The following is a 27971-nucleotide window of genomic DNA, read 5'->3' on the forward strand; positions in this document are numbered from 1 at the left end:
TTATTCATTATATAAAGACAAAGGCAGACCTAAGCATTTATTTAACGAACTGCCCAATATATAATTATACAGAAGCAATAATAAATTTGTGAATTAGGTGATTGTAATATTTGGATGTAGTAGAACATTTTGGGCCTCAGACTCAATGTTACTGATGGGCCCTTGACATTCCAGTCCAACACTGTTTAAAGGAATAATATGTAGAAAAAAAGTGTAAAGTTAAAGCTACAATTTTTAGGAAAGTTGGTAAAAAAATAATTATTAAGCATCCTGTAACCAATATATGATTATTACTTAATTTCCTCTCATTATGCATATTGCTGCCCCTTATTACATAGTGCCCTTTCTTGTTATATACAGCATCATACCTTACATAACAGTGATGTTATTTTTGTTATTCACAGCGCCCTGCTCTTTATTTCACAGTGTCCTCTCTTGTTAGATATAAAATGACATGACTGCTGATGGAGCATGAGAAAGATTCTTTTTTAATGGAGGAGGCTGATGGACTGTTCTTCCAATCAGGTGCTGCTCCATCAGCAGTCATTTCACTTTAAATATAACAAGGGAGGACTCTATGTAATAAAGAGAGGGCATTGTGAATAACAAAAATAACAAGATTGCACTATGTAAGGGACTGAGCTATACATAACAAGAGATAATACTATGTAATAATACGATGGTGCTGTACATAACAGAGGATGTTGGATAAAGAGACCACCCCATTCATAACTAGAGAGGATTATACATAGTGATGATGTTATATAGAGATGAGCGAATATGTTCGGCACCCTCCTTATTTGGCAAGCTATAGCGCTTACTGAATAAGCTGCAGAAGGAACCCGGTTACCTGGATCGCTCCTGCTGATCAGCTATGTTGCGCCGCAGCTGCATGTGTCATGGCTGTTTCACAGTCACAAGAAAAAATCCGGCACACTGTACTTCAAGTCAAAAATGAAATAAATTTTATTCTTTCTGAAATATTTGTTTCTTCATTTCATATTCAAATCAATTTCGCACAACAAAGGACCATTAGGGTACATGATGTGGGTATCATAATTCCAACGTTTCGGCTATTACATAAGCCTTTATCAAGTGATACCTAAAGATAAGATAACATAAATGTATTTTTATTCCATAAAAGAATTATATCTGATAATAAACTAAACCAATAAATAAAGTATATACATGCATCATTACATAGAAAACATAAATTAATCAATTCATATGGATTGGTTAATTAATTCGTAGAAAGATAGGTAAATGACTCCGTCATACATGCATACATAGTGGGCACCGATCATTGTCATCAAAAACAAGTCTATATGATGAATATAATGAATATAACCAAAAGAACGTGATAATATTTAATTGAGCAACTGACATAAAAATATATGTCCCAATATATATCCAATAAGGAAGGTAAAAAGGAAACCAAGAGGCCAGAATATCTCTGTCGGGAAACCAGGGAAAAAAAGAAACATAATCAAGTCAATAAAGCAAAGTAAATCCGCGTATCTGGTAAAGTGAAAAGAGAACAAGATTCCCAGTACTAAATACCGTGATCTTACCCAAGGCGGTGAGTTTGGGTGCTTAGAAAGGTCCAGAGTGCGGTACTAGGACGCTGAAATCATGCGTCCTCTTATACAGCCTGGTTGAACCCGGTATGCGAATACTTCCGGGTGACAGTGTAAAGGTGCGTGTGCGTGGCTAGTAAGCTGAGTGAAGCTGGAGAGGGCCGATAAACCTGGCTACTTTCCTATTGTCCTGTAGCCCATCCCTTCCATGTGCAGGCCTACAATTTTGTCTCTGTTGTCCTTAGACTGCTCTTTGGTCTTGGCCATGGTGGAGAGATAAGAGTGTGATTGATTAAGTGTGTGAATAGATGTCTTTTATACAGGTAGCAAGTTCAAACAGGCGCAATTAATACAGGTAATGAATGCAGACTAGGATGGCTTCTTAAAAAAATGTGAGAGACAGAAATCTTGCTGGTTGGTAGGTGATCAAATACTTATTTCATGCAATAAAATGCTATTTAATTATTTAAAAATCATATAATGTATTTTTCTGTTTTTTATTTTTAGATTCTGTCTCTCACAGAAGTGTACCTATGATAAAAATTACAGATCTCTCCATTCTTTGTAGGTGGGAAAATTAGCAAATTCGGCAGTGTATGAAATACTTATTTTCCCCACTGTATAATAAAAGAGGAAACTGTGTAATTAAGGACAGTGCTGTGTTTAACAAGAACATAAACTATATACTAAGGGACGGCACTATACATACAGTGGCATGCAAAAGTTCTGCCACTCTTGGTCGTTGTGTGTTATTGTGAACAGTTAAGGAAGTTTAAGATGAAATTATTTCTGAAAGGCCTAAAGTTAAAGTTGGCACATTTGTGTCACTTTTTACATTTTAAAAATTGGTCAATCCATTCGTTTGGGCATCCTTGGAGATTTGTGTGCTCTGATAACTATGACCAAGGTTTCAGACCTTAATTAGCCTGTTAGGGTTATGGCTTGTTCACTATCATTGTTAGGAAAGGCCAGGTGATGCAAGTTTCCCAGCTTTATAAAAACCCAGCCTCCTCTAACCTTGTGCCAAAAAACAGCAGCCATGGGTTCTAAGCAGCTGACTAGCACTCTGAAAATGAAAATGGTGAAGGCCCACAATGTAGGAGAAAGCTAATAGTAAAGCATTTTCAAGTTGCCATTTCCTCAATTCGAAATGTAATTAAGAAATGGCTGTTAACAGAAACAGTGGAGGTCAAGATAAGGTCTGGAAGACCAAGCAAAATTTCAGTGAGAGATGCTCGTAGCATTGCTATAAAGGAATTCCAGAACCCCCACTTGACCGCAAAACACTTTCAGAAAGATTTAGCAGACTCTAGAGTTGTGGTACACTGTTTTACTGTTCAGAGACGCCTGCACAAATATGGCCTTCATGGAAGAGTCATCAGAAGAAACCTCTCCTGCTTTTCACCATAAACTTCAGCATCAGAAGTATGCAAAAGAACATATAAACAAGACTGATTCATTTTGGAAATAAGTTCTGTAGACCAATGAAGTTAAAATAGAACTCTTTGGCCACAACGATCAAAGGTGTTTGTGGAGAAAAAAGCACACAGAATTTCAAGAAAAGAACATCTCGACAACCATTAAGTATGGAGTTGTGTTGCAGCCAATTTCCTATTTCACGGGTAGAAAGAAAAATGGATTCAATGAAATTTCAGCAAATTCTTGATGTAAACATAGCACCGTGCTTAAAAAAGCTGAAGTTGAAAAGAGGATGGCTTCTACAAATGGATAACGATCCTAGACACACATTCACAATAGACTACCTCAAAATGAGCAAGCTGAAGGTTTTACAATGGCCCTCACAGTCCCCTGATCTGAACATCATTGAAATGGCTAGACCTCAAAATAGAAGTACATGCAAGACGACCCAGGAATCTCACAGAACTGGAAGCATTTTCCAAGGAAGAATGGAAGAAAATCCCTCAAACAATAATTGAAAGACTCTTGGTTGGAAACAAAAAGCGTTTACAAGCTGTTATTCTTTCAAAAGGGGGGGCTACTAAGTACTATACATGCAGGGAGCCCAAACATTTGCATCAGCCCATTTTCATTTCTGTGATTTTTAACATGTAAAAGAAGAAAATATATATATTTCTTGCCTAAAATACAAAGGAAATGTTTCATCTTTAACTTTAGGCCTTTTTTTATAGATAATTTCATCTTCAACTTTCTTAACTGTTCACAATAACAGTAATGTTTACCAGGGGTGTCCAAACTTTTGAATTCCACTGTAATAACGCTACATTCCTGTATCTTTGTGATGTGTCGGTGTGCTGCCTGAGTTTTTTCTTGGGCAGCACACAGACGGTTTGAGTATGTCCTATTCTAATCCTCAAAATCGAATCAGAAATAGACATTCTCTGAGTCTCGGAGATCTTATTCTCGGACCCATGATTTTCATGGATATGTGAATGGATCTATGAAACTCTATGAGTCAGTTTGCCTTCCACTGAAAAAACTGTCAGCAAACAGACATTTTACTCAAATGTGAGAATGTAGCCTAAGGGAGGTTGTTTTACAAATAACAGCATAACTCCAACTCATACAGTATAAAGAATAAATCCTTACACCCAGTGAACACTGACATCTCATCTGATTTGAGTTGCTTTCTGTTGTTTCTTCTCCATCCGGTCACACCTTCATGTCGACATCTCCCAGCTACGACTCACAGCAGCCCTAAAAATAACAATGTCACATATATTTTATGTATACATTAGTTTCTTGAATAGAAAATCCCCCACACTATGCCCCTGACTACAAATATATGTACCCCACCATAAATATACCATTAGCCATGCACCTTTCAAAATATAAAGCGATAAGCCAGCGCTGTGCCCACCAGTAAATATATTCTCAGACACCCAAAAAATATAAATTAATCAGTCTCTGTGACGCCTCCCTAATTCATTTGAAAACTTTGAGCACACATTGTGTTTTTGTTGCTTTTTTCCACACGGATTTGTTGTGTAAAATATGCAACATGTTATAGTACATGCAAAGTGAACAAGATTTCTAAAGTCTCATGCATTCCTTGCTTATTTTTTCTTTGCAGATTTCCAGCAGATTAAAATCTGCATAATGTCAATTCTCGCAGCGTATTTTACCCATGATAATGAGTGCAAAAAATACGCAAGAAAAACACTTGTGAAAACAAGGCAAACATACATACTTTATGCAGTGTTTTTTCTGCAAATACATCAGGGTCTGCAGCAGAATTTTATGCTGCAAATCCTGAACCTGTGCTCCCTGTAGCCCCTGTAAAATTATGCTGCAAATCCTGATGTGTTGGAAAAACAATGCATAAAACATGTGCGTTACATCCATTTTTGTAGATGCTATCGGGTAATAATCAGGCTTCCAGTAATAATATTCCCCATACAATGCACCTGATTGGAATAATGTCTCCCAATCTGGCCTCCTTCTTGGTTTAATGCCCACCATCCTGGTCCCCTTACTGGTATAATGCACAACATCCTTGTCCCCTTCCTGTGGTAATGTGTCCCATCCTGGTCACCTTCTTGGGATAATGTTCCCCATCCTAGTCCCCTTCCAGGGAAAATGTGCATCATCCTGGTCTCTTGTTCCTGGTATGATGTGCCTCACTCTATGTCCCTTCCTGTGATAATGTGTCCCATCCTGTCCTCTTTTTGGGTTAATGTGCCCCATCCTGGTCCCCTTTCTGAAGTAAGGTGCCCCATCCTGGTCACCTTCCTGGGATACTGCTCCCCATCCTAGTCCCCTTCCCAGGGAAAATGTGCCCCATCCTGGTCAACTTCCTGCCTCATTCTGTGTCCCAGTAGTAAAGGACAAGACGTGCACTCCCGCTGGTAATGGTGCAGACTGAACGTGCAGGAATCCTCCAATGTATAGTCTTAAACATCAACAGTCGCACTCAAAAAGGTATCTTCAGAGTGTTGTTAGCCAAACAAGTGGTATTTTTATTATTAGAATAACACCAACAGTTTATATAGAGAATTCACCGCAGTGTTGCAAGGTAACGTTTCGACTCACAGGGTCTTTTTCAAACCTTACTCATGGAAGTAGAAAATAAGAGGAGGGCAAAGTCCCTGGAGAGGTGCAGGAGTCCCGTTAGGGGCTATCCGTGTGTAGTATCAAGTATCTGCGGTGGTGGTGTCATTCTGTGTCCCTTCCTGTGATAATGTGTCCTATCCTGTCCTCTTTTTGGGTTAATGTGCCCAATCCTGGTCTCCTTCCTGGGGTAAGGTGCCCCATTCTTGCCATTTTCCTGGTGTAACGTTCCCCATCCTGGTCACCTTCCTAGGGTAATGTGCCTCATCCTGGGGCCCTTCCTGGCATAATGTGCCCAATCCTGATCCTCTTTCTCGGATAACATGCCCTATCCTGGTTACCTTGCTGAGGAGATGTGCAATCCTGGCCCACTTACTGAAGTAATGTGCCCCATACTGATCCTCTTCCTGAGGTAAAATACACTGTTCTGTTCGTCGCCAGCACATGACAAACAAAAGATTATTCTCACCTTCCCCTACGCTCTCACACCGAGCGGCATCCTCTTCTATATCTGACAAAGGAGTCAGTAGGTGACTTCAGCTATAGGCCATGCCTTCACTGCTATGCGCCACCAGTCATGGGCATGTCAAATTCTGCTGCCGGCCTCTGATTGGCCAGCAGTGTATATTGGCGTGCATAGAGTAGGTGGCTCACCTGTGTAGCAATACATATAGACTGAATGTCTGTCCTCAGAATCACATCTATCTGGAATATTCGCTGGTGCCAGCAGGCCGACCACCACCTCCAGCTGCACCGCTGGACTGGCGATATGTCTGCCCCTGCCATAGTACCAACCCAAATAATGCAGTGAACATGTTATTTTTATGATGATCAGTAAATGGCTTAATTAAAATTGGTTTAACATTGTTTTTTTTATAGAACAAATGCATACTTATGTTTATTGTATAATATAATAAAAAAGGAAATGATTGTTAAAGGGAATTAGTCAACAGGTTTTGGCTACCTCATATGACAACATAATGTAAGCAAAGAGACCCTGAATCCAATGATATATCACTTATTTTACAGAGTTCAGCCGTTCTGACACAATCGGAGTTTTTAGATTTAGCAATGCAGCAGAGCTGAGAAAGCAAACCCCGCCCAGACCAGGCTCTGTATGTACATAGTCTATAGACAGTGAGCTGCTTATCACAAAAGGGGCGGAGTCAGACATGCAAGCACGTGGCCAGCTAGTCATGTCACAGCAATGTTAATCACCAGGTGATTAAAGCTTTAGTCTAAGTAAATAACATCAGGCAGCCAGACCTGTGAAACGTCGTTGAGTTCAGTTTTTAACCCCTATTGAATACTGTCCTCAGTATAAATAGTAAAAATCTGCTGACAGATTCTCTTTAAGGCTTTATATGAAAGAAGGAAAAAATAAAAATAAAAAAGTAATGTAGCTATCATAAAACAAGTACACCTCCTTCATTATCCAGTAATACAAAGGATATATTATTTGTAAAGCAATATCTACAGATTTATTACATAAAGTTCCCTAAAATTAAATGACCAAGAAACAAATTAATTAAAAGTTTGAAGTAAATGATATAGCAGTTGGAGAGTCCATTCTTAGTAACAATGCTCATACTGTGCTACATGTTTAGTGCTCACTCATACAAGGAATATTGTATTGGGCTACTTATTAACGACAGCTGATACACATCCATTCTGCTGTATGACAACTATTATTTTCAATTATTTGGAGCTACACTAAACCTTGTATTATAAATCAATATAGAACAGACTATGGACCTACAGTACATATCACCAGAGCCTGCTTATTACTGTCAGTTCTGAATGTTTCTTTCTTCTTCAGGTTTCGGAAAGATGTGACTATGTGTATGTCAACGGCAAGGAAATGAAGGGCAAAGTTGATGTGATGGTGAACTTCACGTATCAGTATCTGAGTGCACCTCTGCTGATTACTATCTGGGTTCCTCGACTGCCTCTCCAGATAGATATCTCAGACACCGAACTCAGTCAAATCAAAGGATGGCGGGTTCCCATTATTTCCAACAGAAGGTTGGTTTGTCTTGTTTTATAAGACACTATTATCAAATCCGAAGATGGAAATGTTCTTATTAATACATGTCTACCGAAATTCTAATTTGGTAAATTTGTTCAAATCCAATAGTGAAAATGTATTTGATGCAAATTTAATTAAAAAAGGAGTTTATTATATTTCTAGGTCTCTAGATCCCAAAGCACAATAAATTAATGGGCCAAGAATAAGTTATTAAAGGGAACTTCTAATACTAATTAGGCCTTTGACTAGTCCATGGGGCATTAGTCTTCCTAGACTAGTCGGCCCTCTTCGCTTGATAACATGATTTATATGCTTGCTGGCTTCAGAGGTGCACTGCACATGACCAGAAGTGCAGAGGATGTATGTGAACTGTCTTCAGAGGCCCAATGACGCTGCTGAATAGAGCCGAGTGTATGCACAAGATTTGCAGGGAGCTAGCAATGGAGCTGGCGATTGCACATCATGTTAACATGCCGACAGGGGCATGGTAACTTGCAAAGTGGACCGACTAGTCTGGGAAAACTAAAGACCCATCAACTAATCAAAGGCCTAATTAGCATAAGAAAAATAGAGATTATAACTACTTTTTTTAAGCATGGATTTGCATGAATAACATTATACAGGGCTGGTTAGGCAGGGAGTTTAGTATTACATATGTAAATTCTGCTGTGTTAGAGGACATGGGGGACCTGACAGGTTCCCTTTAACAGTAAAACATCAAACTCACCTCACCCTGCCCTGCCAGCGCAGCTTCTCACCAGTCCTCTACTTGCTCCCTAAGGCTCCAATTCTATCTATGGTCTTCTCTTCACTCTTGATGCTAACCATCCCTTGACACGTACGTTATGTTGTCATGGCACAATGTTCTGTGTCATCCTACACAGTCACATCATTCCAGGTAATAGCATAGGGAAACATAAATTATAAGGATATGGGACAGCAGGGTGGCTCAGTGGTTAGAACTGTTGCTTTGCAGCTCTGGGTTCAAATAACACCAAGGACAATATCTGAAAGGAGTTTGTATGTTCGCCCCGTGTTTGCATGGGTTTCCTCTGGGTTGTTTGGTTCCCTCCCAAACTCCAAAGATATAATGATATGGAATATAGATTGTGAGCCCCAATGGGCACAGCGATGATAATGTATGTAAAGCACTATGGAATATGATGGCGCTATATAAGTGAGCATAATAAAATAATAATAAAGAATGATGTGCACCGAGGCCTAGGTGGCATCGGGAGAGCTGCCAAAGAGTAAAAAGAAGCCTGGTGTCTTAGGGAGCGAGTAAAGCATTGAAAGGAAGCTGAGGCAATAGGGAGAGTTGAGGGGCAAAGTGAGATGGATCTTTAAATCTTTTTCATTTTTTTTCAGCCCACATGAATCCAGAAAATGATGGCTGAATTTCTAGAAAGCACAATAAACCAGAATCCACATATTTTGGGAAATCTAATATATAAAGCTGAATGTGTGTGTGTATGTATGTGTGTGTGTGTGTATGTCCGGGATTGGCATCTGCACCGCTGAAGCTACAGCTACAAAATTTTGCACAGTCACACGTCTGGACCCCGAGAGCGTCATAGGCTATGTTGTGAGGCGAAATTTTAACCCCGCGCTTTCCAATTCACCAAACTATTTTGCCCCTATCTACATAATGGGGAAAAAGTGAAAGGAAAAGTGTTGGAGGCAAATTGACAGCTGCCAGATGTGAACAAGGGGGACTTAAAGAGTGAGAGCGATGGCGCCAAAGAGTATATACCGTACAGTTGCTAAGGTGGGGCCCCGACATGGGATACTCACCACACACGGGGATATGAACACACACACAAAATGCGCCACACACTACCACGTGCTTGAACACATATACCACCCTCAGCACACATTTCACCACACATACACCAGCCTCGCCACATAAAAGTCGAAACACAAAAGTCACCGCTCAAAACTCGCCACACCCAAAATTCACCACATGCAAAACTCGCCACATGCAAAACTAGGCACATGCAAAACTAGGCTCACACAAAACTAGCCACACGTGCAAAACTCACCTCATGCAAAACTCGCCACAGGCAAAACTTGCACACGCGGAAAAATTGCCACATGCACAAAAGTTGCAACACATGCAAAAGTTGCCTCACACAAAACTTGCACATACTCAAAACGCACTACACATAAAACTCGCCACACGCAAAACTTTCTGCACACAACTTGCTGCACACAACTTGCTACACTAACCTGTCACATGCAACTCGACACACAAAAAGTTGCTACACGCATGTCGCCACACAAAACTCATCTCACAAAAGTCTCTACATGCATGTCGCCACACGCAACTCAACACACACAACGTGACACATGAAACTCACCCTAAAACACACACAAGTTTTGTATTATCCTTCAAAAATAAAAATCTAATTAATAAGCAGACAAACTACAAGAGCAACAAATGTACCATATAGGAAATACAGCAGCTGTCAGTCACATGACCTGTCTATTATATGTATGTGTGAGCTAATATATACTGCCAGGGGGAGAGCTTCCTGTAGGCTGGGGATTTATCAAGCTGCCAATTTAGCTTACAAATACTGAGGTAAAAATACTAACCAAATAATGTGTGAACGAGGTCTAATACAGAAGGAGATGACATACAGGTACATACTATATACAGGGGAGATGACACAGGTATATACTATATACAGGAGCAGATAACTCACAGGTATATACTATATACAGGAGAAGATGACTTACAGGTATATACTATATACAGGAGGAGATGACATACAGGTATATACTATATATAGGAGGAGATGACATACAGGTATATACTATATACAGGAGGAGATGACACACGTATATACTATATACAGGAAGAGATTACATACAGCAGGTACAGTGGGGCAAAAAAGTATTTAGTCAGTCAGCAATAATGCAAGTTCCACCACTTAAAAAGATGAGAGGCGTCTGTAATTTACATCATAGGTAGACCTCAACTATGGGAGACAAACTGAGAAAAAAAAATCCAGAAAATCACATTGTCTGTTTTTTTATCATTTTATTTGCATATTATGGTGGAAAATAAGTATTTGGTCAGAAACAAAATTTCATCTCAATACTTTGTAATATATCCTTTGTTGACAATGACAGAGGTCAAATGTTTTCTGTAAGTCTTCACAAGGTTGCCACACACTGTTGTTGGTATGTTGGCCCATTCCTCCATGCAGATCTTCTCTAGAGCAGTGATGTTTTTGGCTTTTCGCTTGGCAACACGGACTTTCAACTCCCTCCAAAGGTTTTCTATAGGGTTGAGATCTGGAGACTGGCTAGGCCACTCCAGGACCTTGAAATGCTTCTTATGAAGCCACTCCTTCGTTGCCCTGGCGGTGTGCTTTGGATCATTGTCATGTTGAAAGACCCAGCCACGTTTCATCTTCAATGCCCTTGCTGATGGAAGGAGGTTTGCACTCAAAATCTCACGATACATGGCCCCATTCATTCTTTCATGTACCCGGATCAGTTGTCCTGGCCCCTTTGCAGAGAAACAGCCCCCAAAGCATGATGTTTCCACCACCATGCTTTACAGTAGGTATGGTGTTTGATGGATGCAACTCAGTATTCTTTTTCGTCCAAACACGACAAGTTGTGTTTCTACCAAACAGTTCCAGTTTGGTTTCATCAGACCATAGGACATTCTCCCAAAACTCCTCTGGATCATCCAAATGCTCTCTAGCAAACTTCAGACAGCCCCGGACATGTACTGGCTTAAGCAGTGGGACACGTCTGGCACTGCAGGATCAGAGTCCATGGTGGCGTAGTGTGTTACTTATGGTAGGCCTTGTTACATTGGTCCCAGCTCTCTGCAGTTCATTCACTAGGTCCCCCCGCGTGGTTCTGGGATTTTTGCTCACCGTTCTTGTGATCATTCTGACCCCACGGGGTGGGATTTTGCGTGGAGCCCCAGATCGAGGGAGATTATCAGTGGTCTTGAATGTCTTCCATTTTCTAATTATTGCTCCCACTGTTGATTTCTTCACTCCAAGCTGGTTGGCTATTGCAGATTCAGTCTTCCCAGCCTGGTGCAGGGCTACAATTTTGTTTCTGGTGTCCTTTGACAGCTCTTTGGTCTTCACCATAGTGGAGTTTGGAGTCAGACTGTTTGAGGGTGTGCACAGGTGTCTTTTTATACTGATAACAAGTTTAAACAGGTACCATTACTACAGGTAATGAGTGGAGGAAAGAGGAGACTCTTAAAGAAGAAGTTACAGGTCTGTGAGAGCCAGAAATCTTGATTGTTTGTTTCTGACCAAATACTTATTTTCCACCATAATATGCAAATAAAATGATAAAAAAACAGACAATGTGATTTTCTGGATTTTTTTTTCTCAGTTTGTCTCCCATAGTTGAGGTCTACCTATGATGTAAATTAGACGCCTCTCATCTTTTTAAGTGGTGGAACTTGCACTATTGCTGACTGACTAAATACTTTTTTGCCCCACTGTATATTGTTATGGTTCTCAATGGCAAGAGAACATAGCCCAGCATACATAGGAACTAGCTCTTGGAAGGATGGAAACTTAAACTGACCATGAACTAAACCTGCCGCACAACTAACAGTAGCCGGGTAGCGTAGCCTGCGTTTTATCCCTAGACGCCCAGCGCCGGCCGGAGGACTAACTAATCCTGGCAGAGGAAAATATAGTCCTGGCTCACCTCTAGAGAAATTTCCCCGAAAGGCAGACAGAGGCCCCCACATATATTGGCGGTGATTTAAGATGAAAATGACAAACGTAGTATGAAAATAGGTTTAGCAAAATCGAGGTCCGCTTACTAGATAGCAGGAAGACAGAAAGGGTACTTTCATGGTCAGCTGAAAACCCTATCAATACACCATCCTGAAATTACTTTAAGACTCTAGTATTAACTCATAACATCAGAGTGGCAATTTCAGATCACAAGAGCTTTCCAGACACAGAAACGAAACTGCAGCTGTGAACTGGAACAAAATGCAAAAAACAAACAAGGACAAAAGTCCGACTTAGCTGGAAGTTGTCTGGTAGCAGGAACATGCACAGAAAGGCTTCTGATAACAATGTTGACCGGCATGGAAGTGACAGAGGAGCAAGGTTAAATAGCGACTCCCACATCCTGATGGGAACAGGTGAACAGAGGGGATGATGCACACAAGTTCAATTCCACCAGTGGCCACCGGGGGAGCCCAAAATCCAATTTCACAACAGTATATACTATATAAAAGAGGAGATGACTCATAGGTATATAGAGGAGGAGATTACATTCAGCAGGTATATACTATATACAGGAGATGACATACAGGTATATACTATATATATAGGAGGAGATGACATACAGGTATATACTATATACAGAAGAGATGACATACAGGTATATACAATATACAGGAGGAGATGACATACAGCAGGTATATACTATTTACAGGGGAGATGACATGCAGGTACATACTATATACAGGGGAGATGACATACAGGTATATACTATATACAGGAGATGACATACAGGTGTATACTATATATAAGGGAGATGACAAACATGTATATGCTGAGGGGAAAATGAGAGGTGTGAGGTGGAAATGAGAGGTGTGAGGTGAAAATGAAAAGGTGTGAGTGCAAAATGAGAGGAGTGAGGGAAAATAGTGGAGTGATCGGAAAATGACAGATGTGAGGTCGAAATGACAAGTGTTAGTGGGGAATGAGAGGAGTGAGGGGGGAATGAGAGGAGTGAGTGGGAAAATAAGAGGAGTGAAGGGGAAAATGAGAGGTGTGAGGGAGAAAATGAGAGATGTGAGGGGAAAATGAAAGATGTGAGGGAGAAAATGAGAGGCGTGATGGGAAAATAAGAGAAGTGAGGTGCTATATCTAACCACAGATATTTACTATGCCCTGGCAACGCCGGGCTCTTCAGCTAGTTGTAAATAAATTCAATTTATTTGCACGCTACTTGTTAATCCTTAATAAAAAGCTGAAGAAATTTATTGGAGCTAAACTATTCAGAAATACTCAGTAACATATACTGAAGGTTTAAGATTTCGCAATACAAACTACATACATGAGGCCATTGTATTTATGGAGAAAATTTATGTCTGAGTGGCTGTATAATCACTTTTCTAATCTGATATTAAAGTGAGCATGGATTTTCAAAGTACACCAGACTCATCAGGTTTAGGAGAGCTACTTGTATTTAATATTGTACACAGTTTGTTCAGTGAAATATGGTGATAAAAAATCCTCTTTTAACCTCAACAGAATCTTACCTTTCAGACCAACTAGAGACAGTGATGATGATGATGAGGATGAACGCAGAGGACGAGGTTGTTCCCTTCAGTATCAACATGCAATGATCCGGGTTCTCACTCAGTTTGTGGCAGAAGACCCCACGCCCCTCGGTCAGCTTGATTTCTTGTTGGGCTCTGAGTGGCAGGTTGATGTGACCGACTTGGTGAAAGATTTTATGAAACTAGAAGAGCCTCATATTGCAAAGCTCCAAGATGGAAGACTTCTCATTGGGAAGGAAATTGGAATGACAACAATACAAGTATGTAAAATCTGAATTATTGAATCTAAAATCAGTGCAGTAAAATTGTTTTTCATCTTGCGTTGATTTAAACTGATATGTGCCAGATTATCGGATTTTGTTTTATCACACAGAAATATAAAAGGTATTTACAGTAACAAACATTTGCTGTACTCACTGTAAGGGGAAAAGAAACCTAAAAAAAATTACAAAGCTAAATGTCAATACACAACATATAATTCTGGAGCATTTATGGCATACAATGGCTTTAAAAGGTCTGTAAAAAAATGCTAAGTTTTTGTCATGTAAAAAAACATATCAAGAAGAATCATTTCGGAACTTTTTCCACCTTTAATGTCACCCATAATCTGTACAATCCTTTAATAAATAAACTGAAATAATTTTGAGAGGGGAAGTAATAACAAAACTAAAATAATGTGGTTGCATAAGTGTAAACACACTCTTGTAATGGAGATCTGGTTATGTTCAAAAGTAGCCAATCACATTTAAACTCACGTTAAATAGCAGCCAGTAGATAGCCTCCATCTGTGAAGCTGAGTTATTTTTCACGGAATAGCAGTGAGTTGGGGAAGTCAAATATTCTGAGGTCAAAAACCAGGAGGGTACATCATAAACAAAGGGAAAAGACAGAGGCATAGTCCGGTAACGGTCCAGGATCAGAATACCAAGAAGATAGCAGATAACAGCAAAGGGGCAAGGCAAACGGATGGTCAGAACAAGGTCCAAGGTCTGGCAGCAATATATCTAAGCAAAGCACAAGGCCCAGAGAAACTAATCACATTGATCTGAAGCTACAACTGACAGCTATCTGTGACTGCCAGCCAAGTTAAGTATCTAAATAATAATTAGGAATGGGGAACACCTGACAGAAGCTCAGCACCTCACAGGCACAGATTGGATGGCCGAGCTGTCAATCAAAACAAAGACAGCTCAGCACGCTCCTGCACCAGATTTGATGACTGAGCTGTCAATCACTGCATTCAAGACAAACTGAGGGGTGGAATCATGACAGTACCAGTTCCAGGGGTAGTCACCGGACCCAGGTTTCCCAGGAAATTTCAGATGGAAGGCCAGGACTTACCGCTCGGCCTTCACATCTAGAGCTGGGACCCAGGATCTCCCTTCCAGAATGTATCTCCTCCAGTGGATGAGATATTGGAGGGAATTTTGGATCCTATGAGAATCCACAACCCCTGAACCTCATAATCGAAGCCACAATCAAACAAAACCGGAGGAGGCGGGGATGAGGGAGACAAATTCCTTTAATAGAGACATTATAGAAAATATTAGTGATTCGAATGAAAGGAGGAATCTTTAATCTAAACTCCACTGGTATGATGACCTCCAGGACCTCATACGGACCAATAAACTTTGTACTCAAACTTCATCAACGACACTTCAAGTTTAATATTTCTTGATGACAACCAAACCCTATCCCAAATTTTAAAGTCAGGATCTTCCAAACATTTTTTAACAGCCTTCTGGTTTTTGCAAATCTAAGCTGCCCATTATTCCTTTGAACCTCCCTTCAGACATCACCAAGTTTCCTAGAGGCGAACTCCACTCCAGGACTTTCAGAATGAATCCTAGAAAATTATCCAAATTGGGGATGAAAACCATGAATACAGTAGAATGGAGAGGGTGCGGTAGACTTATTTACCTGACTTTTAAAGGCGAACCCAGCGACTGATAAAATTGAATACCAGTCCTCCTGCAGAGCCACCAAAAAGCACCTTAAAATTTGTTCTGAATGGTAAGCAAAGGAAAATTACAAGTCAATTCCCAGTTTACAACAAAAAGGGCTCCAAATTTTAGGGGCAAATTGCACCCCCTTATCAGGCACAATGTTAAGAGGAATCCCGTGTAACCTTACAATATGAGAACTAAAGATATCAGTTTTTTTGCCAGAGGCAAATCTGTGATGAAATCCATGGACAGATGAGTCCATGGTCTTTCTGGAATTGTTAGTGGAGCCAATTCCTTGGCCGGTCAGTTATGACAGACTTTAGAGCAAGTGCAGACTTCACAAGCGTTTATAAAAAATTTTAATATCATTATGCATGGATGGCCACCCAAAAAGTCTCGCAATGGTTGTTCGCATAGCTGTGACTCCAGGATGACCAGTCAAGATGGAATCATAAAACTCCTATACCAGACAGAATCTTGGATACACAGGCACAAATAATTTGGACCCTGGAGTAAAGGAAGAAGCCGATGATGTGACTTTATTAATCTTTTCTTCCAACTCCATGGTTACCATGGAAAATGAGAATTTTTTAGAAAAAAAAGCACATGGACGCAGCTGAGTCAGAATTTTGGACCCTTGTGACAAAACGGCCCTACCCCGCCCCTGACACATGCACTTCCACAATGAAAGGTTCTTGGAGATCTAGTTGGATAAGAACAGTAGCAGTCATGAAATGCTCTTTTAATTTTTAAAAAGCCCTGATAGCATCCGATGACTGTTGTGAATTCTGTTTGTGGGCTCCCCCGGTGGTGTTTTATGGTAGTGCCACTTATTTGCCTTCTTCTATCCTTGATCACCTGTTGACACCCATTAGGGGAGTTTCCTATTTAAGGCTGCTTGGCTGCTGGTCTGATGCCGGCCAACAATGTATCAGTAGCATTCTGTTGCATTCTCCTGCCTCAAGATCCTGTTCAGCTAAGTTGTAATTTGTTTCTAGTTTATTCTATTTTTGTCCAGCTATTTGCAATGTGACTCTCTGTAGCTGGAAGCTCTCGTGGACTGGAATTGCCACTCCAGTGGCATGAGTTGTCACTGGAGTTTTAAAGTAATTTCAGGATGGTGTTTTTGAGTAGTGTTTTGAAGTTGACCGTGAAGTGACTCTTTCCTGTACTTCTGCTATCTAGTAAGCGGACCTCACTGTGCTAAATCTGCTGTTCATCCTACGTATGTCTTTTCCTCTTGACTCACCGTCAATATCTGTGGGGGGCTGCTATCTCCTTTTGGGGTTCATCTCTGGAGGTAAGGCAGGCCTGTATATTCCTCTGATAGGGGTAGTTAGATCTCCGGCTGGCGCGTGGTGTCTAGGGCATCGTAGGAAACACTCCCCGGCTACTTCCAGTGTCGTGTCAGGTTCAGGTCACGGTCACTTTAGTTCCCATCACCCGAGAGCTAGTCCGTTGTTATTTTGATTTCCCTGCCATTGGGAAAATCATAACAGATGACCAAACCTGAAGATCCTCCTTCTTACATGTAAGGTCAGTAAGAGGTTTAGCAACCTGAGATAACCATTTGATACTAGGGTTGAGCGAAACGGATCGTTCATTTTCATAAGTCGCCGACTTTTGGCAAAGTCGGCATCTCATGAAACCTGACCCGATCCCTGTGTGGGGTCGGCCATGCGGTACGCGATCTTGGCGCCAAAGTCGCATTTCGTATGACGCGTTTAGCGCCATTTTTTCAGCCAATGAAGGAGTGTGGGCAGAGTGATGACATAAGGGTTAGGGGCGTGCACGGCTATCATCATTTTATCGCTTGTGCGCAGTAGGGATTTGCAAAGGGTAACACGAGATTTTCTGTGCTGGGACGGAGGGGAGAGAGAGAGAGAGAGAGAGAGAGAGAGAGAGAAAAAAAAATCCCCATTGACGTGCATAGGGTTTCGTGTTCCGGCCGATCCTCGACTTTTCGCAGTAATCGGCCGATTTCGCCCGACTCGTCTTTTCAAAAAGTCGGGTTTCGCAAAACATGACTCGACCCTAAAAAGGTCAAGGTAGCTCAACCCTATTTGATACATTTTCTATAATAGTTGGCAAATCCAAGAAAACATTTCAAAGCTTTAAGGTCATAAGGTTTGACCCAATCAATTATGACCTATACCTTCCCAGGGTCCATCTTAAACCCTTCTGCTGACAAAATAAACACTTAGAACAACATTTCCTAAACAGAAAAAACACATTTCTCTAATTTGCAAACCAAGAGTCCTCCCTCAACCTTTGTAATACTACACGGACATGTTCCTGGTGAATGTCCAAATCTGACAAGAAAATTAGAATATCATCCAGGTAAATCACAACAAATCTCCCAATTCAATCAGAGAAAATATAATTCCTAAAATTTTGAAAAACAGCAGATGCTTTGGATAACCAAATAATAATAATCATTTTTATTTTTATAGCACCAACATATTCTGCAGTACTTTACAATTTTAGAGGGGACTTGTAAAGACAGTAAAAAGATTACAAAATAACACATAACTCAGATACCAAAAGAAGTGAGCGCCCTGCTCGCAAGCTTACCATTTATGAGGAAATAAAGGAGACACGAAAGGTCAATGGTAAAATATGCTTTTACGGTCCAGCTATAATATACTAAATAGGGTATGCATATAACGCTGCAATATCCTGTCACCAGCCAATATGTATAAAAGTAAAGACACAGAGGGCTATTAAGTGGATGGAGGGTGTGTGAACAGCTGCTACGAGGGTCATGATTTTTAAGAAAATTATGTAAGGGCAATATGAGGATGTTTAGACAAGTGAGGTAGGGTGATAGATCTAGTTAAAGAAATTCATTTTTAGTGCATGCTTAAACCTGTGGGTATTGGGAATTAATCGAATTGTCCTGGGTAGTGCATTCTGTTTCAAATATTTTTATTGAACTTTTAAAACATATATAGTAGGGAGGAAAGGTATGGGAGAGGAATAGGGCTATAGGGGGGATAGATAGGGGATAAGGACAGGAATGCAAGGGTGGTGTGAAGAATATCCCGTAAATACTGTGGAAAGGGAAGGAAAAGAGACAGGTTTACATACATATAGAACCATATGTTTACGATACAGCCTGAAATAGAGTTCTTACATGTATACGTTAGCTTATAATGTAGATTAAAGTATTATTGAAAAAGCTTAAACAATGTGATTAAACAACAGCGTACATCGTCAAGATAGCTACTCAAATTAAAATACAAAATTATGTTATGTAGCGCTCAATAAAACATGAAAACCTGCCCAGTCCGGGGTCACCCAGTGTGAACCATAAACCATTTGGAGGGCAATGTCCGGTTCGGTATCAGCAAGACAAGCAAGTGGAAAATATTATTTTTTCAGGTAGGGTATGCATCCGGCGTGGCCAGAGAGGCGGCGTCAGGTGGAGTTGTAGTAGACGATAGTCCCATTCTTTTTAGGAAGGTCTTTCCCTCCTCCAAACTTGAGAGGATGTACTCCTTTGAGGCGAGTTTCATTCGTAAGTTGGAAGACTTTGTCCACTGGTAGCGAATTCCGGCGTGTGTGAGTTCCCGAATGGTTTGGAAAAATGATTTACGTCTTTGTAAGGTTAATTTTGACAGATCCTTAAAAAAAAGATAGGTTACTGTATGGAGCTGGGAGAACTTTTGAGTTTCTTGGCAACCTAAAAAGGTCATTTTTAACCCCTGTGGGGAAGAAGGACACAATGATGTCACAGGCAACATGTGAAGGGAGAGATGGAGGCCTTTGGATTCTGAAGACCCTCTCAATCATATTTTCCCCTTCACTTTTGGGTAACAGGTGTTAGGGGTCGAGATCCCACCTCTGCACAGGGGGAATCTCGAGCCATCTCCGCTGCTCTCTCCCATCCTTCTCCAGCGGCAGTGGAGCCTGCTCAGCGGAGATGTCGGTCCCAGCGTCTTGCTCCATCTGACTCTGTCCAAAGGGTTACTGCTGCTTTTCCAGCTTCTGCCATTAAAGCCAGTACTGGGCAGCGGCAAGCAGACGCTTCTGGGACTAAGTCCTGCTTTTCTCATTCTGAGCATGCCCAGAGTAAGATCTCTCAGTGGAGATCGAGGGTCACATGTTCAGATACTGCAGCTAAATCCATTGGTCCTCCAGGAAGGTCCTGAAGGTACTCAGGCTCTGTAGCAGCCTCTCATTGGTCCTTCTAGGAAGGTCCTGTTCTTGCTGCAGCTATTTAAGGTTCTCATGACCGCACGGCCATGCGCTAGCATTAAATCAGTTTTGTGCATGCACCAGTGTGGTCACATTTATGTGTGTGTTCAGGGACTCGGCTGAAATAAGCCCCTAGAATGCCGGCACCTCCGGCGAGGAGATTGTATGTGTGTGTGACCACAGACTGCCTTCAGCTCGGCATTTAGCTGTGAACTCCTGTGGGGTTAACAGGGCACAGCGTCTTGTTTCCGTGTGACTCTGTGAAGTAACAGAGGTCGCTTAAACCGCCATATAGTGCCGTCATTTGCTAGCAGCAGGTTCCTCCTGCACGGTGGACCCCGGGCTGCGAACGCACCAATAATAACATCTATATTTACTCGGTGCGTTCCGCTAGCCCTAACAACAGGTGAGAAATCATTGAAGAAATATACTATGTACTTCTTTAGCTGTGTAGGTTGAATCGACTCAGGAATTTCTCTTATTTTAATGTTATCTTTTCTTCTGAAGTCCTCATAATTGGCCAGATATTCTCTGAAAAAGGTGATGTCTTTTTGGATCCCCTCCAGAGAGTCCAAAAATATGTGCGGATTGCCAGTCTGGGTAGAAAGCGAAGTACGGTAATTTTGGTCCAGAGGTTCCACTTTCCCTTGGTCCTGAAGCAGAGTACCGATGTCCCTATTAGGGCAAAATGTAGAGTCTCCAACAATAAAATGAGCTACATCCTTAAAAGAGCTGCTTGATAAATGATTCAGAGGCTCTTTCCTTGTTTGGTTGTTGGGAAATGGATATCTTTGGTTCATAACTAGTATGATTGTTACCCTTCTTCAAAATATTTGTTGATGTTAAAAGAGCTCTGCAGATATCTATCATGAATAGTGTTGAGCGATACCTTCCGATATTTGAAAGTATCAGTATCGGATGGTATCGGCCGATATCCAAAAAATATCGGATATCGCCAATACCGATACCCGATACCAATACAAGTCAATGGGACACAAGTATCGGAAGGTATCCTGGATGGTTCCCAGGGTCTGAAGGAGAGGAAACTCTCCTTCAGGCCCTGGGATCCATATTCATGTGTAAAATAAAGAATACAAATAAAAAATAGGGATATACTCACCCTCTGACGCGCCCTGGTAGTAACTGCTGTAACCGGCAGACTCCGTTCCTAAGAATGAGCGAGTGAAAGACCTGCGATGACGTCGCGGCTTGTGATTGGTCGCGTGACCGCTCATGTGACCGCTCACGCGACCAATCACAAGCCGCGACATCATCGCAGGTTCTTCACTCGCTCATTCTTAGGAACGGAGGCTGCCGGTTGCACGTCTGAGGTCCAGGCTCCGTCGGACGGGTGAGTATATCCATATTTTTTATTTGTATTCTTTATTTTTTACATGAATATGGATCCCAGGGCCTGAAGGAGAGTCTCCTCTCCTCCAGACCCTGGGAACCATACACTGGGAACTTCCGATTCCGATTTCCGATATCACAAAAATATCGGAACTCGGTATCGGAATTCCGATACCGCAAATATCGGCCGATACCCAATACTTGCGGTATCGGAATGCTCAACACTAATCATGAAGCTTTCAAACGGGTAGTCGTCGGTAGCTGGTATGTTATCTATTAACCCCTTAATCCCATATGACGTACTATCCCGTCAAGGTGACCAGGGACTTAGTCCCCAGTGACGGGATAGTACGTCATATGCGATCGGCCGCGCTCACGGGGGGAGCGCGGCCGATCACGGCCGGGTGTCAGCTGACTGTCGCAGCTGACATCTGGCACTATGTGCCAGGAGCGGTCACGGACCGCCCCAGCACATTAGCCCCCGGCACACTGCGATCAAACATGATCGCAGTGTTCCGGCGGTACAGGGAAGCATCGTGCAGGGAGGGGGCTCCCTGTGTGCTTCCCTGAGATGATCGGTACAAGGCGATGTGCTCACCTTGTACCGAGCGTCTCCTCCCTGCAGGCCCCAGATCCAAAATGGCCATGGGGCTACTTCCGGGTCCTGCAGGGAGGTGGCTTACCAAGTGCCTGCTCAGAGCAGGCGCTGGTAAGCCAGGAGTGCTGCATGTCAGATCGCTGATCTGACACAGTGCTCTGCAAAGTGTCAGATCAGCGATTTGTCACTATACAGTGATGTTCCCCCTGGGACAAATTAAAAAAGTTAAAAAAAAAATGTTTAAATGTGTAAAAAAAAAATTCCTAAATAAAGAAAAAAAAAATATATATATATATATATTGTTCCCATAAATACATTTCTTTATTTAAATAAGAAAAAAAAAACAATAAAGTACACATATTTAGTATCGCCGCGTCCATAACGACCCGACCTATAAAACTGTCCCACTAGTTAACCCCTTCAGTGAACACCGTAAAAAAAAAAAAAAAAAAAAACCGAGGCAAAAAACGCTTTATTATCATACCGCCGAACAAAAAGTGGAATAACACATGAGCAAAAAGACGGATATAAATATCCATGGTACCGCTGAAAACATCATCATATCTCGCAAAAAACGAGCCACCATACAGCATCATCAGCAAAAAAATAAAAAAGTTATAGTCCTCAAAGTAAAGCGATGCAAAAATAATTGTTTTCTATAAAATAGTTTTTATCGTATAAAAGCGCCAAAACAAAAAAAAATTATGTAAATGAGGTATCGCTGTAATCATAGTGACCCAAAGAATAAAATTGCTTTATCCATTTTACCAAACGTGGAAAGGTATAAACGCCCCCCCCCAAAAAGAAATTCATGAATAGCTGGTTTTGGGTCATTCTGCCTCACAAAAATCGGAATAAAAAGCGATCAAAAAATGTCACATGCCCAAAAATGGTACCAATAAAATATCAACTTGTCCTGCAAAAAACAAGACCTCACATGACTCTGTGGACCAAAATATGGAAAAATTATAGGTCTCAAAATGTGGTAACGTAAAAAATATTTTTTGCAATAAAAAGCATCTTTTAGTGTGTGACAGCTGCCAATCATAAAAATCTGCTAAAAAACCCGCTATAAAAGTAAATCAAACCCCCCTTCATCACCCCCTTAGTTAGGGAAACATAAAAAATTAAAAAAATGTATTTATTTCCATTTTCCCATTAGGGCTAGGGTTAGGGTTAGGGCTAGGGTTAGAGCTAGGGTTAGGGCTAGGGTTAGGGCTGGGGTTAGGGTTGGGGCTAAAGTTAGGGTTAGGATTGGGGCTAAAGTTAGAGTTAGGGTTGGGGCTAAAGTTAGGGTTAGGGTTGGGGCTAAAGTTAGGGTTAGGGTTTGGATTACATTAATGGTTGGGATTAGGGTTAGGGGTGTGTCAGGGTTAGGGGTGTGGTTAGGGTTATGGTTGGGATTAGGGTTAGGGGTGTGTTTGGGATAGGGTTTCAGTTAGAATTGGGGGATTCCACTGTTTATTCACATCAAGGCTCTCGAAACGCGACATGGCATCCAATCTCAATTCCAGCCAATTCTGCGTTGAAAAAGTAAAACAGTGCTCCTTCCCTTCCGAGCTCTCCCGTGCACCAAAACAGGTGTTTACCCCAACATATGGGGTATCAGCATACTCAGGACAAATTGGACAACAACAATTGGGGTCCAATTTCTCTTGTTACCCTTGGGAAAATAAAAATTTGGGGGGCTAAAAAACATTTTTGTGGGAAAAAAATTAATTTTTATTTTCACGACTCTGTGTTATAAACTATAGTGAAACACTTGGGGGTTCAAATTTCTCACAACACATCTAGATAAGTTCCTTAGGGGGTCTAGTTTCTAATATGGGGTCACTTGTGTGGGATTTCTACTGTTTAGGTGCATCAGGGGCTCTGCAAATGCAACATGACGCCTGCAGACCAATCCAGCTAAGTCTGCATTCCAAATGGCGCTTCTTCCCTTCCGAGCTCTGCCATGCTCCCAAACTGTGGTCCCCCCCATATGGGATATCAGCGTACTCAGGACAAATTGAACAACAACTTTTGGGGTCCATTTTCTCCTGTTACCCTTGGAAAAATACAAAACAGGGGGCTAAAAAATAATTTATGTGGAAAAGTCATTGAAAAGTCAAACGGCGCTCCTTCCCTTCCGAGCTCTGCCATGCACCCAAACAGTGGTGAACCCCCACATATTGGGTATCAGCGTACTTAGCACAAATTGTACAACAACTTTTGGGGTCCATTTTCTCCTGTTACCCTTGGTAAAATAAAACAAATTGGAGCTGAAATAATTTTTTTGTGAAAAAAAGTTAAACATTAATTTTTTAAAAAACATTCCAAAAATTCCTGTAAAACACCTGAAGGGTTAATAAACTTCTTGAATGTGGTTTTGAGCACCTTGAGGGGTGCAGTTTTTAGAATGGTGTCACACTTGGTTATTTTCTATCATATAAACCCCTCAAAATGACTTCAAATGTGATGTGGTCCCTAAAAAATATTGGTGTTGTAAAAATGAGAAATTGCTGGTCAAATTTTAACCCTTATAACTCCCTAACAAAGAAAAAATTTTGGTTCCAAAATTGTGCTGATGTAAAGTAGACATGTGGGAAATGTTACTTATTAATTATTTTGTGTGACATATCTCTGTGATTTAAGGGCATAAAAATTCAAAGTTGGAAAATTGCTAAATTTTCAAAATTTTCGCCAAATTTCCGTTTTCTTCACAAATAAACACAAGTTATATCGAAGAAATGTTACCATTATCATGAAGTACAATATGTCACGAGAAAACAGTGTCAGAATCACCAGGATCCGTTGAAGCGTACCAGTGTTACAACCTCATAAAGGGACAGAGGTAAGAATTGTAAAAATTGGCCCGGTCATTAAGGTGCAAACCACCCTTGGGGCATAAGGGGTTAAAGTAATCGAAAAATAGATCTCGGGTCTCTCAGCCTGATTCTTTTGACCTTGTTTTGTGGACACATGGGTCTCAAACTCCATAGTCACTGCCCTCGCTATCAGAGTTGTCTGTCATTTTGATAAATTCTTCTGAATGGGTATTTTCTGACCCCTTTCATAGGTCAGAGGAGTTATCTGAGTCATAGTTTATGACCCCCCGTTCTTTTTGGTCTCCTAAGATGCTGTTGTTTTTACTGGATGATTCCATAGGAGAAATAAAACCGGGGGGTATTTTTGTCAACAATTCTCTGAAGCTTCTTTCATATAGCAGGCTGAATTCTTCCAACATCATATTTTGTTGTGACTTCAAATGTTTGAGAAAATCGCCCTCTGAAGTGTCAGAGGACTGGTCGCAATTGCTCCAGTGTTCCGGCGATGTCCCTTTAGCAGATGAGTTTCTGCTTATTTGTCCGTTGTCAGGGATTTCATGGGTCACCCCTGTGAATTTTGGGGTACCGTAAGATGAAATTAGAGAGGCATATTTCCTCAAGTTTGGAGGAGAGTGTATGGTGCTATGTAGCAGTGGCTATATTGTTGGCACTATTCCAGCACTACCTGATGGCCAGATTCCCTCCTCCCTGTCCGTCCTCTCCTCAGGCTCCTCTCCCTCCCTGTTGCTGTTTCTGCACAATTGTCTCTCATTTTACCCGTCCCCAATATGATCCCCCTTAGTAGTGAAGTCGCATTGGTGATCAGGGGTGGCACAGTCATTTATATAGTATGGAGGCATTGTGGCGCTATATAGTAGTGGCGACATTCCACTCACCACTTTACACTTCCTCTGCTGAGCTTGCAGTGGCGGGACTCCCTCCTCCCTCGCCGCAGCTGTTCCCTTCTCCAGCGCTTCACATGAGGCCGTCAGAGAAAGCTCCAGGCCACCCGATGCCTCTTCTCCCAGCCCCCTCAGGACCGCGTCTCCCCAGTAAGACTTGCCTGATTCTCGGGTGGGGACCTCATCCAGGGATCTCACTCTCCTCAGCGCCGTGACCCTCGGTCTCACCGCTGACTCACCGCTCACTTCCATCTTCTTGTCAGCTGGCGCCAGTGTCACGGGGAGTGCAGGGATCTTTGCCAGTGTCAGCGCTGATGTCGTCCGGCATCTCACCTCCGCCTCTGCCGATGACGAGTCAGCGCAGCCTTTACCTTTCTCCTCTCTTGGTTTTCGGTTGTGTCTGGGGGTATGTGTGACCCTTCTCAGCACCGGATTAAATGGGACTTTTCTCTCTAGTGTCAGTCTATTGTTTCCTGGGAACTTCTGAGCTCCTGCTGTTTCAGCTCTTTGGGTGACTGGAAACTTGTGGGACTTTTCTCTCATCTCTGCCCGTGTGGCGGCCATCTTGACTGGAATTCTTGTTGCTGGTTGAGAGAATGAAGTGATTTTTGTCCATGAAAGTTCCTTTATTTTCTTCATTTTGGATGTTGCCGATATGGACCAGGGTTTTACAAGCCTCTATGTCTATAAATTCCACTTTCTTAAGCCAATAAGTAGCTCAATATAGGGGATTGTTCAGGAGCTCTGTACAAACACGTCCACTCCTGTCCCCTGCAAACCACGCCCCCCCCTGGGTAGTGCATTCTAAAGAATTGGTGCAGCACGTGAGAAGTCTTACAGACGAGAATAGGAGGCTCAGATTATTGAGGATGACAAGATTAATAGCAGAATCATAATAATGATGGGGAGAGCTTTCTCCGCCTCTTTTACTGCGAACAGATCTCTGAAATGTTTCAAGTAGCCCAGCAGACCCTCCAGACTTGCAGAGCATACTTGTTCAGAATTTAGACATTTCTTATGATAACTGGGGCCCCACTTAATAATTTCCTGCAGACATCAATCAATAACAGGATTGTGAAGAAGCAGCCATGGAAAGTAAAAATTTACAGGTAGAAAACACGTTTGTTTTTAATCCATTCACCTGTGGAAACGCACTGAAAATGTATGTAATCTGCACATGACTGTATCAATAAAGTTTTGTCAAAACCAATTACCAGAAAGTATCGAAAACAAAGCATCTTTAGTTATAACATAACATACCAAAAAGAGACAAGAACATGATAAACACCCTTGTAAAAAAGCACACTCAAAAACGCAATAAAGAAATGCAAAATAGGCTAATTTAGGTCAAACTGTAGGTGCAGAAATTCTGAAAAAATCTGCAACGTCAAAAACCCACCAAATACTCATTTTTGGAGCATAGCCTAAAGGTGGAAGAAGTTATAAACTGATTCTTCTTGGTATGATTTTTTTACATGACAAATACCTGGCATTTTAACAGGGGAGTGTAGACTTTTTATATTCACTGTATCCAAAAATGAATACCAGATGACCAATCTTTTAGAGGCCAAATTAAACTAATGTACCTATTTTAGACAAAATTATGATGCTGGAAAAACCTTGCTAAACTGTAGGTTAATAAATACAAATATGTGATTTCTGCGACTATTTTTTAGCTTTCTATTGTTTTATGGATATTTAAAGTTAAACTATAGTCTCCAGAAATGCTATTTATCAGTGGCAAATTTTTTTAACCTGTTAATATATTGCAATCATCATATTATATAGCACTGCGTGCTTAAGCACCAGCTGCAGGGAAAAAATGAACTGATATTTTCCCTGCAGCTGTGCACTTCCAGTCATCGCGTCACAGAGCGGAAACAGTCACTGCTCAGTGAGCGCGGCTGGAATCACTCCTTGGCACCTTTATTGACAGCCTGCTCAGCACAAGTGCCTCGATGATTGGAAGTGAGTTACTGCCATGAGAATAAACTTCATTTTTTCCTTGTAGTTGCTGGTCCAGTATGACAGGCATTATTTTAAAATGCAGAGTAACCTCTTAATGGCAGGCACATAGTGATTCTGGAGGTGAACAGGTTTCCTTACAAAAGAATTACAGTATATTATAGGCAAAATTTGCTGCACTAATGATTTTATGCAATGCATTGTTAAATGTGGCACATAGGGACACATAGGATCTATGTGCATATCATTTGCTTGAATATATTTTGCATG

The 27971-nt window shown here is 41.3% G+C and overlaps 1 protein-coding gene across 3 annotated transcripts in view; it reads left to right on the forward strand.

The window, feature by feature from the left end:
• TMEM132C (transmembrane protein 132C) overlaps positions 1 to 27971 on the forward strand; it is a 1041790-nt gene that overhangs the window by 931164 nt on the left and 82655 nt on the right. For 2 of the 3 annotated variants that reach the window (XM_077293267.1, XM_077293269.1), the window contains 2 exons: positions 7426 to 7631; positions 13920 to 14193. In XM_077293267.1, coding sequence (XP_077149382.1) covers positions 7426 to 7631; positions 13920 to 14193 — 480 coding nt within the window. Of the gene's footprint in view, positions 1 to 7425; positions 7632 to 13904; positions 14194 to 27971 lie in introns of all 3 variants that reach the window. The other variant, XM_077293268.1, reaches the window with a different exon arrangement.

Source organism: Ranitomeya variabilis, chromosome 1, assembly GCF_051348905.1.
Source record: "Ranitomeya variabilis isolate aRanVar5 chromosome 1, aRanVar5.hap1, whole genome shotgun sequence".
NCBI lineage: Eukaryota > Metazoa > Chordata > Amphibia > Anura > Dendrobatidae > Ranitomeya > Ranitomeya variabilis.